At 34.5% G+C, this 12,334-nt stretch overlaps 1 protein-coding gene across 5 annotated transcripts in view; it reads left to right on the top strand.

The window, feature by feature from the left end:
* The window catches only part of cd4-1 (CD4-1 molecule), a 126,782-nt gene that overhangs the window by 48,628 nt on the left and 65,820 nt on the right, over positions 1-12,334 (top strand). For 4 of the 5 annotated variants that reach the window (XM_039763657.1, XM_039763655.1, XM_039763656.1 and 1 more), the window contains one exon: positions 8,960-9,052. In XM_039763657.1, the coding sequence (XP_039619591.1) occupies positions 9,004-9,052 (49 nt within the window). In that variant the 5' untranslated portion in view covers positions 8,960-9,003. Of the gene's footprint in view, positions 1-5,776; positions 5,807-8,959; positions 9,053-12,334 lie in introns of those variants that run through there. The other variant, XM_039763658.1, reaches the window with a different exon arrangement.

Below are 12,334 nucleotides of genomic sequence, written 5' to 3'. Positions count from 1 at the left end.
TGTCCCTCTTTACAATAAAATGTTTTATGATAGATAGATAGATAGATAGATAGATAGATAGATAGATAGATAGATAGATAGATAGATAGATAGATAGATAGATAGATAGATAGATAGGAGTAAGTTTTGAAAAAAGATTTTAAGATAACGCTTTTGAAATTTTCATTGAATATTTTACTTTAAAAGTAACCTTGGTGAGCAGACATACATTGGGTGTGGCTATCTAAATAAAGCAATTCCTCTATTTTATTCAATTTAAACAATATTTTATACATAGTTCTTTAGGACATTGCTTGCACACCAGTGAAATGAGCACAGATTTGAGTAAAAATCATGGATTTGAGTTTGGTCTTCACAGAATATGCCCAGTCAGATTTTACAACAACCAGTTTGGAAATTTGTAAGTTAACTGTCAGAGACTGAAAGACATGGTAGAGAATCTTAGAAACACAGATTGATGTTAACAAGAGATCATGGTTTGTCTGTGACCATAATACTACCACAGAAAAGATTTACTTGGTGATTATCCTCTTTTGTATTGGTCAATCTTTGTCTATCTTTCTTCATGATAGTCTTGTTCCTGATATGGGATAGTGTGATTTTTCTGAAACTTACCTGCAGAAGGTAAATTGCAGAATGGAATCATTTTGATCAATTGACCTAGGAAAAATTTCAATGGACATCCCAGACTGATCAGACTCCACTCTAAATTTAATACTGTAGCTAATTAAAGACTGTTATAATAAACACAAAACAGAATGGTTTGGAAAAAAAAGCATTTTATAGATACCCAATACATATTCTTAAAATGTAACATCCACATTTAGAGTGATATATTATTGACCAAGTCATGGAAGGCAAATTTTTACAGAGTTTTAAAGCTAGGTAGGAATGAATCTTAAATAGAGCAAAAGTTTATCATTGGACACACCTATTTTAACTCACAATCTAGAAAAATGTACAAAGTACCAATTACCTATTAGTTAACAGATACTCATGTCTGCAGGAGTTAAACTGGGGTGCAGGTGAAATATTTCTGGCCAGATCTTAAAATGAGCCACTTGGAGAGGTAAGGCAGCAATTCTAAGCCCTATGACATTAATTTAAGAATCTTTTCATAATATCAACATGGCTGAAATATACTGGTGAGTTTAAAGGGACAAGACGAATAGTTGGAGCTGATGTAAATAAGACTAAAATGAGTTTATTTATGATCTGTATATACATTATTTGGAATGATTTGGATGAAAGATATATGCATGAGTTTAATCATGTAATTTTTTTCAAGGACTTTTGATGATGTGTTATGATTTGAAAGGTCTGCGTGGTTTATTTAATTTAGCATTTTCTGGACAAGTCTTGTTCAATTTATTAGGTATGATAATTTTTTTTATAATTAGGCCACTCATATTTTAACTCCTTGTTACTATGTGACCAGAAGAGTTTCCCCATTATTATATCATCATGGGTTGCTGCATCTGGCATTCAAGATTTAAGATTTAATAAATAATCTTTTGCAGTGCAGTTAGCAATAGACATTTTAGGAAGTCATTATTCAGGTATGCATGTTTTATCTTCATCTCCAGGTCTTTTTTCAATATTATTATCTGCTTTTTGTAATTTATGGCAGTATATTAATTATCTATCTATCTATCTATCTATCTATCTATCTATCTATCTATCTATCTATCTATCTATCTATCTATCTATCTATCTATAACAGGAGCTCCAACATATTGTCGTTATGTCTGACTCACTTTTCCTAGAATGAAGAAAACTTTAATAAAAGGCAAAAAATACCTCCTAGCTGCTGGAGAAGCAAATGATTCTAAACCAAGGGAACTGAGACAATTAGCACATTTACATGCGGTTCAATAACCCAATTATTCCCAGAAACCTGATTTCTAAAATGCCATGTAAACCTTTATTCTGGTTAGACAAACTGGGTTATCAGCCTCTGAGAAACTGATTAACAGTGGTAGATTTCTCCACGGAAATCAGGTTATGTGGCCATGTAAACCCCTAACCGAGTTACTGGTAAGAATTCTGTAGTCTGCGCATGTCTATTGTGCTCTGGCATCCTCCACATGTATTTGCTTTTCACATGCTTTCAGCAGTCATAAGTAAAAGTGTCCAAAAATAAATTTCCAGAGGTAAACACTTGAGCAATCGCATTATTCATTCTGTTGGATGATATAATCTGTCTCAGTATTACAGAAATTTATGTTGATGAACTGAATGAATAGTGGTAAGCTCAGCAACAGAATCTCAAGAGCAATAGGATAACACATTAAAAGTAACATGCATTACATAGTCTGATTACTTTTTGAAGTTATGAGTAACCTAATGCAATACTTATCATACTGAATTAAAAATACCTTCATTATTATTTTGGCAGCATTTGGTGTATGGTAAAAAGCACATATACCATGTCTTTTGCAAAGCTTAATTGCACAGCCAAGCAGGAATGAGTTTGCAGCATGCAATTTGGTAACAGAAACCTAAAAATAAAGTGTCAATTTGACTAAAACTATTTATGAAACAAAAGAAAATGATCATAGATGTTATGATTATTTTCAAATTCATAATGGCTGATGGTGAAGTTTAAGTCTATTTTACATGGTTTAATGATATTGGAGCATTTTCACAAAGGTCACAAATAATAAGTGAAATAATTTGCATGGAAATTGAATTTTCAGATAAACTAGTTCATTTAAGGGCGACACAGTGGTGCAGTGGTAGCCCTGCTGCCTCACAGAGGAGACCTGGGTTTGCTTCCCAGGTCCTCCTTGCTTGGAGTTTGCATGATGTCTGTGTAGGTTTCCTCCCACAGTCCAAAGACATGCAGGTTAGGTGGATTGGTGATTCTAAATTGGCCCTGGTGTGTGTGTGTTCTGTGGTGGGTTGGTGCCCTGCCCAGGATTGGTTCCTGCCTTGTGCGCTGGGATTGGCTCCAGCAGACCCCTGTGTTTGGATTCAATGGGTTGGAAAATGGATGGATGGATAGTTCATTTAATTCTTGCCTGGATTCAAGGATTAATTCTATGTGCATGAACCTGTAATTTAGTATTTAAATAATGACCTATATTAAAATAAAAATAACAGACTTTTCTGTCACCGATAAACATTTTGTTTTGCTCTCAGATGTGTATCGTGATTGTTCCAGTACAGTGATGGCCAATTTGCCAATTATGGTAAATATTATGATAACAGACTTGGCTATTATAAAAATGTGTTACAGAAAGAAATTAAACTAAAAGTTTAACAGGGCTTGAAGTGGGCATATTCTTAATCTCAAGTAATAAATAAACAGGAAAGGTAGGTTACTAGTTAAAGGGCTGAGGTGAAGATTTCCATGTGGGGAGTTTTCCTGTGAAGTGAACAGCGTAATGTGTAGGATTATGTATTTTTGTTCATCTTTGTATGAAAAAAATGAAGCATGTTACATTAAAAAAAAAACACTCTGCACCTCTGTGTAAATATTTATGACACATAAATAGAATTGATTTTCTAGTTGTGCTAAGGAATACCCGCATTATGTGCCTGAAGAAAAAAATAGTGTGACCTGGTGAATAGACAACAAGGATCCAAATAAGAGTGTTGAGGCACCAACCGGGCAATCATTTTTAATCATCAAGCAAAAACAAATGGTGCACAAAGTAAAAAAACAACCGTAGTCAACCCAAACAAGTGAGCAGGGTTAGATGTCTTTGGATGTCTACTGGAACTGCAGGTGAAAGGCAGACAGTTAACAACATTGTCCTCTCCCATCCAGCAGTGGTATTGCTTACCTTAGCAAAGCCACTCAGGCGCACATGCATAACAATTGGCAAACATGGACGCGTGAACAAGGCTATAGACAGCAGTATACCATGTTTTCTACATCATGAAAAAATCTTCGAAACCCCCAAAAGCTCTCATGAGATTCACCTTCTCAACTGAAAAATCACAAGCAAAATAAATTTTAGCGTCAGTGTCAAAAAGCATTATTTAAATCAAAACTTGACTGTTTTGCTCTTCATTAGTCTCAAATCTCAGAGTGTGTCTACTTTACAAACTATTTATAAACCATTAAGTAAGGAAGAAAAAGATAAACCATATTCATAAGTTATTATCTTCAAATATGTACGTTCAAACTATCTACATTTATCAGAACCTAGTGTTACAAATGTGTCAAACTATTGTAAGACGTATTTCGAAAAACCTGATTGTGAAAAAAGAAAACAACAGAAGCTTCAAAGATTTCTTGCTTTAGAAGCTTCAAAATCAGATCATAGCTCCCCTCAGCCAAAAAAACAACATAAAAAGACCCCAAACCCCTATTTCCTTTGTGTGTTTCAAAAATAAAGGGAAGGGAAAGAAAGTTCTTTCAGAACTGAATCTGAGTGCACCTTGATTCTAAGTGAAAGTCCAACAAAAAACAATTTTGTGGCCTTAAACACTTCTTTTTTTAACTGTCCTGTGCCGGGAAAAGTAGGATCATTTTGTACAATTTTTTTTCATCATGAACTATTCTGTTTTAAACTTTTGCAAGATATATAAATAGAAGATTAACTAACATAGGTTAAGTACTTTTCCAGATCATGAAGATGTTCATTCTAAATTCATTGGTAAATGTAAACTGCCTTGTGGGTTTATGCAGGAGTTGCATCAAATTTGGTCTTCGGATCCAAGAATCTGAATTAGATTAAGTTGGCCTCATAAAATTGATTCATGTATATTATGCAATAAATTATGTTAAATATTTGTGCATGCTTGTATTCATTTGAACAAAGGCAATTCATCCAGAAAATACAGCAACATATTTTATTTATTTTCACATTATTCACTCTATTACTGTAACAATAACATAATAAAATAGCAATATTGGTTTAGATGCGACTCATTTTATCAATGGGACCCATCTAGAACTCAGGCCTCCTGTATCATCTACTATATGCTTTTGTAAAATATTCAGTATATAAAAGCTAACCTGCTAACCTCTGCAGATGGCCAAGTTAAAATCATTTTTCTGAAAACCTGCAGTGACATTTACTGTAATTGAAGAAGTATTACAAGGTAATTTGAAGATGATATTGTTGAACAGCACACATTCTTCTTTCAAGTAGTTTACTTCAGCACATTTTTGAGTCTAAACAGTGTCACTCCTAATTTTTTTTTTCTTTAGCATTTACATGTTTCCAGGGGACATTATAAAATCTAAGATTACATTACAGCTACAGTTGTGAAAATATTTATTCACATCCTTATGTTTTTCAATGATGCATACTATTTAACAACTCAAATTTTATTAATGGAAATTGTTTATTTTTTACATCTTCCTCCTATTAAATACTCAGATAACAAAAGCAGTTGTTTATTGAAAAGTCAGTGCTTAAAAAGTATATAAAAGCACACATGCTTATCTTGAATTTTTGTTTAATGTCTTAAGCATGTGAAGGTGCATTTTAGATAGACTTGGTGGTTTTGTGCAAAGAGAGTACAGCAGGAAGTTCTGTGTGGTCTAGGTTACTTGTCAGCATCATCTGCGGTCGAGTTGCTGTCAATTTTACACAGACTTATCTGGTTAACCATTGCATTCACTATTTTTTTTTTTTTACTTTTTAATGCCTTAAACAACAGTACATAGGTGCATACTTGTTTTCAGTTTCAGATCTGATATCTTAGTATTAGTTGATATTCTTGAAAAAGTCAATTGACATTCAGATGATGAAAGCAGACAAGTCCATGATTAAGAGAAAATGTAAACATTAAACTTTCCCGGTTTCTGGGTATTCTGGTTTTAGTAAGATCATCTCCTGTAAGAGTGAGTATGAGATGATGTATAAAGTATATGGTGCATAGTACAGGGCAGGTGGTGAGACATGACTTTATCTGAAACGGAAGTTTGTAAAGTTTGTCGGGAGTGCTCTGTTATAATTTTAATTATTAGTTAGTAACATTTTATTTTTTAAATTAAGAATAAAAGTATATTACAGACAGACTATTTTATACCACACATTTTTTTTTGTGGGAGTCATTTCTGTTTCAGTTACTCTGTGCATGTGCTGGCTATGAAGCCATTGTAGCAGCAGCCTTATCAGAAACTGTCATAAACATTTTTTGTGATTTTCAGATGATTTTCAGAAATTAAAGGTGCAAAAGTTACTTGTGGAATTCCAACTAGAGTGTCAACAATAAAACATAAGCATTGCTTGTTAAATTTAATTTAGCAAAACACCCTGAGAAATATGTTAATGTTACAGCAATAAATGCCAGCCATGGTCACTCTTCAAACCATACTTTGGCAGCTGTTCACCTGCTTTCTGAGCCGTCCTGGCAAAATATGGCTAATAACTATTTTAAATGTGCAGAGGAACAAACTGACATCACTATAATACCACTCTGCACTGATTTACAAGCATTTCTCTAAAGCCAGTAATGGAAACAGAAAGAAGTGCCTTTACTTTTTTCTCTTCATCAAAAATACAACCAAAGTGTCTTCAGTTCCACTGAAAAGGTTGTTCATTTATTTAAGTAGTAGATTAATGTAGAACTAAATAGCCATCCACAAGTCCCGCAAAAAAAAAAAAATAACAGTTACAAAAAAACTACATCAACTAAAAAGGCAATGGAAATTGCAGAGATGGAGTAAAAGTTGTCTCTCCCAAAATAAAAGTTCAAAAATGTATTTCATGATATAGATGTTTCTCTCAGATCTACAATACTGTATATCTTGACTGCTCACCATTCACTCATTTTTATTTTGTATTCCAAACCATAGAATCCACTCCTGAATGCATGCAGTGAGTGGTACGGTGGTGCTAGCTGCAGTTTTACAGCACTAGGATGCTAGACATGAATACTAGCTTGACCAGAGTTGTTAGGGAGTTTGTTAATTCTCTTTGTGTCTGCATTGTTTTTCCTCTGAGAAATTCAGTTTTACTTGCACATCCCTAAGAAAGACTGTTTAGAAAGATTGATGATTCTAAACTGGCCCAATAAGAGTGTGGGAATGTGCTTTAATGTGTCAGCTCCTTGTCCTGCTAAAGGTGGGCACCCACTTCAGCACTGCATCATTCCTGTACTCTGGACTGCTGGTAAAATGATAGGTTTGCACATAAAGTAAAAAGAAAGCTAAATTTGAAAAAAAATTAAATAAATTGGATTCAATAATAAAAAGACTAAGAAAGATTGGCAAAACCATAGCATAACCAGAAAGCAAAGGAAAAGCTAGGAATAAGCAAAAACAAAAAATGTCTTCAGAAATATAAAGCAATGAGCATCGCAAAAATGGTGTCAAGCAGTTTCACAAAAAGATAAGGAAAAAGACTATGAAGTGCCATTTAGTAAATAAACCATTCTCAGAAATACATATATTTTGCAATGAGACATGGCTCTGAAAAAATTCACAACCTTACTGGCTTTTCTGCTGTTAACTAAATACAAATTAAATAATTTTAAGCATAAAACAAATCTCATACAGATTATTGTAAATGAAACACAAGCAGTGCTTCCTTGTTTGAAGACATAAGTGGTGCTGCCAACATGTTATTGGGGAATTTAGGATCCTTGTTGAAGTATGGAACCTCCTATTACTTTGTGTGGCATTTCCACAAGTTGTCAGAGGGTAATATACATTCCTGGCATGTTATGGTAAAGCTAGGCTACTGGGAACTCCAGCCCTTCTGGATTTTACAAGCATAACTTTATGGAAATTGCCAATATGCAGGAACACCTTTGGATACTAAGGGAAACTCTGTTTAGGTGTTTATGCCACCTTGTAGCCTAAAAGTTGATACTGAAGCTTACCTAAAGGCAAAAAAAGGTCAAGGCTCCTTTTCGCCATAGCACCATTGAGCTTGGAGCCTGAAGTATAGTGTTTAGTAAGGACTCTGCTGATAGAAAAATGGCAATTAGCAAGATGTGAGAAAGGTGCTTGTTTTTGTGTTTAAGGAAATTGAGCAGTGGAATGGTGTATGGGTTGTTTGTGAGAAGTGGATTGGCCTCCCCATGTGATAAGATGGTTTTCCTTGCATCTTTCTATTTGGGAGACAACTTGAGGTCACGTCTATAGATCACACAATGAAAGAATAGTTCATGAATAAACATTTGTATAACCATGTATTAGGAAAAATATCTCAGTGCACAATGTATGAATTTCAGTATAAAGCATAAGTACAGTTAAGAATGGACTATGTTCATATGAGCCAACCCTTCTCTTTTAAGCTCAACTGCTGCTCATGGAACACACAGACAAGCCAAGCAGGGGCAGCAGTCATGGTCAAGAGTACAATGATTAACAATAAATTAAAAACTCAGCAAAAAGTAAATGAAAAACATGGCAACAGTACAAACAGTAAAACCTCATACCATAATGGTAGATGTTTCTAAGGCTCTAATCTGACAAAAGTAAACATTGTGGCTTCTATTAAAAGAAAACTGATGTTTATCATCTTCTTAAACAAAGACATACATCTTAACATGGCAGACTGTAGGATACATCATCCATCCATTATACAACCCGCTATATCCTATCTACAGGGTTACAGGGGTCTGCTGGAGCCAATCCCAGCCAACACAGGGCGCAAGGCAGTAAACAAATCCCGGGCAGGGCACCAACCCACCATAGGACACACTTACACACACCAAGCACACACTAGGGACAATTTAGAATCGCCAATGCACCTAACCTGCCATATCTTTGGACTGTGGGAAGAAACCGAAGTACCCAGAGGAACCACACGCAGACACAGGGAGAACATGCAAACTCTATGCAGGGTCTCCTAACTGCGAGGCAGCAGCACGATACATCATGCTTGTTAAAAATATAATTTCAGTATGGCACTAGGTTTTTCTACATCTCTGGTTCTAGCAACTCTATTAAGACATAAACCATGCTTTGTGATGAGTCTCTTCACTTTAAATGTTCAATTTTGTTCTATTATCAGTAATTTTCAAGTGGTTTTGTCTTTCCCAGGTGTCTCCTGTAACTGAAGCAAACCTCAAAGAGCAATATACATCATGCATTTGGATGCAATGAAAGTACTGGTCCTTATCAGCCTCAGTTTCAGTAAGTTTTCTTTGACAGTCTGTATTTATACTACAATTGAATATTATTGACTTATTTTAGAGTGCTGTTAATGCAAGAGGCAAGAGTAATAGAGACATTTTTTGCTTTTGGATTTAAATTAAACCATACAGTATATAATACTACTCCAATGAATCTTTTAGATCCCTGATCCAAAAGAAGGGTTTGAGATTGATTTATATGATTTCTATTACTCTTTATGCATATGCACTCTAATCCAAAATAGAAGAAAGAATAAATTTGATAAAATCCTGTAACACTGATGAACAAATACCAAAGAAAAAAAATATATACATAATAGAAATCTATTTTACTTTTGTTTGTGCTGTATACTCGAACTTTGTATAAAAGTGATGTACATTTTTGCTAACTTTGGGGGAAAAATTGAGTTCACTCCTGCTATTCTTTGAGAATCTTCTTACTAATTGGGGGCATATGTGTAGTTTGCACTCGGACTGTGAGCCAATAACACAACTCTGTTAATGGGCTGCAGTCTGAAAGCAATCTGTTAAACTGTGAGGTGACCTCTCCACAACTTTAATTTAATTTACTCTAACGATAAAATTTAACTGGACTTGCTCCTCCTTAATCACAGAAATGTAGGAACATGAAAAATAAAAATATATGAATTAAGTGTTTTTCCAGACTAAGATTAAGTGTGATTACAGACTTATCAGACCCTTTTGGGAAACGTAAAACATAGGAAAAATATAGTAGAGTGACATCACATTCCCATAAATGTGTAGACAGTACTGTGTAAATATTGATATCTGCTTTACAGTGCATTGCACTGTATGAATTACATGCAAACGGAATAATTTCAATTGTTGGAAATCCACTCAGACACACTATGAGCAAGCAAACACATGGAACACCATAGATGAAAATGAAAATAGGTTTAAAGCTATGTGTATGTCTACTTCAACTCAATCCTGTCATTTTAGCTACTTAATCAAAGAAATCACAATGTAATTCAAGCAGACTATAATGACATGTTGTAATGTTAGGTGGTAATTCAACTCTTAAAAGTTTACTCATTATTACCCACGTTAAATCCCAGCCTGCAAACAAGCTTCTTTCTTTCTTTAGCATAATAGAGACAAAAGGAAAAGAACAAAACAAAAACCAATATTCTAGCAAGAGTGGAAACTCATTTCTAACCTGAAAAACCTTACTTTTTTATGGCCATTCAATGAAAATTAAAATTAAAGAGTCCGAATTATATTCAATTACAATTTACGTACATAGGGAGTCTATACGAACTCAATCAAGTTAATATTTGGTAATACAAGTAACACATAAACAAAAAACATCAATGAAAATGAAGTAAATTACATTAAATGCAGTATCTCCACAAAGGTTTCTTCACTTCTTATCATATAGTATTCCAAGGTTAAGGAAAATGTCCAGACATCTACAGGTAGAACACATTTTAAAACTTAAAGTATATCTCCATGTAACAGTAAAACTAAGAGTCTGCTGTACAGTAGATGAGACATAGTACATTGTTCAAAAGAAAATATTAACAAAACAATCAATATACTGTATTTCAATCAACCTCCACACTGCTTACTGTGGTGCTGCTACCACAAGTACAGCACATGTGAACCAAAAGAAAGCTTTCCTTCTGTAAATCTGTAATAAATATAGGGTGGTCCAAATCTAATTTTCATTACGCAGTAACTTATTAAGTTTATTACATAGAAAAATCACCCTAAAAATCCCAGACCATCGAGAAGTGTACGAACTCATGACATGAAGAATTGTCTTCGCGCCAAACTAGAATCATCCCCGTATAAATCAAAGTCATCCAGACAATCTGGATCTGCATAATTAGATCTGGACCACCCTGTAGATCAACCTTCCTGCATTCTGGACATGAAGCAAAATAACTATTTCTTTCTAAAGGATAACTTCATGTTTACTTATACTACTGCACATGCCTCTTCAGTAAATTCCACTGGTCAATAAAATTTCATATGAAGACATTTTGTCCTATTTCTGTCTTAAACCTAACATTTCTTTTTCTAGCCTTAGCTTAACATTTTTTCATTGCTCTACTTATTTATGTCCTGTATTTGCTATATAAATTCTTTTTTCTGTCATCTTTGTTTAAATTCAAGTATTTTTCATATGTCTATTATGTTTATTTATGTTTCATTTATATTATTTCATTATTATTAGTTTAGTTTCTATGTGTTGTCATGTGTTCACCTATGTTCCTTGTGCTTTGTGGGTGGTTACCCAAGGGACTGGACCCCCTTTCTGTCTCTGTGTGGATCTTCACCCAGCCCTATTAAGGATTAGGAGACTCACAGGTCAAAGGTGGTACATTTTCTCTTATATGCTGAATGTGCTAAGTTTTCTTGTGTTTTTCTGTGATCTATAATTTACTGGATTTCTGTTCTTTACTTTACTTGATTGTTGGATTCTATATTGGGATTTTGCTATCGAATTGCATTTGGGCATATCCATTTTTGCATTGTTTTGCTCATTTTTGCATTTTGCAGTTACAGAACTTTTGTAAATAAATCTTTTTATAAAGATTCTTGATGTGCCCTTTATTACCCAGACAGGGGGTTATAGTTGCCCTATCTTTGTCAGGGTATTTCCTAATGTATTTTGGGACTTGTGGAGGGCCTAATCCCGTTAGAATTTAGCAAATCCCCCCTGTCAATTGGCCAGGTCAAGTGTGTTCCTGTTGGGTGCACCAGTGAGGATTCTGGTATGCTCTGCAGTCAGTGTAGAGGCCCCTGTGAAGACCATGGAAGAGCACTCTCAGCATCGTAACACATTTCTGCATCTTTTTCTTTCCACTTCTTGTTCATTGCAAAGTAAAGCATATGCTTGCAATCTCAATTAGCAATAACTAACCGAAGCCAACTGTAGCATACGGCAGTGTAAAAATAGGAACGGAAAACGGTGACAAAGGAATTCAGAAATTAAGAAGAAATAAATACTTCTTGAAAGATGCAGTTGTGAATAGGTGTTTTGGTGGTGACGACAGATAATGAGTCGAAAGATATAACCCTAGAAAAAGTCACATACAACTGACCATGGCTGAAGACTGGTTGTTAGAATTATTGTGAAGAGTAAACAGCATGTGGGTATGAGGAAGGCCGCACTTCTGAAATTCGATTACGTAAATATAATCCATAACAACCTCAAAAAGATGTTGTTGTAGAATGTCTTCAAGTAATTCCTGCAGCTTAATCCAAAAGATTTATACTACAACATCAGGTCTGCGCTCTGGTCTTTGGGTAT

This window comes from Polypterus senegalus, chromosome 9 (assembly GCF_016835505.1).
Source record: "Polypterus senegalus isolate Bchr_013 chromosome 9, ASM1683550v1, whole genome shotgun sequence".
Lineage (NCBI taxonomy): Eukaryota > Metazoa > Chordata > Cladistia > Polypteriformes > Polypteridae > Polypterus > Polypterus senegalus.
This window is presented reverse-complemented; position numbering and strand designations above follow the sequence as displayed.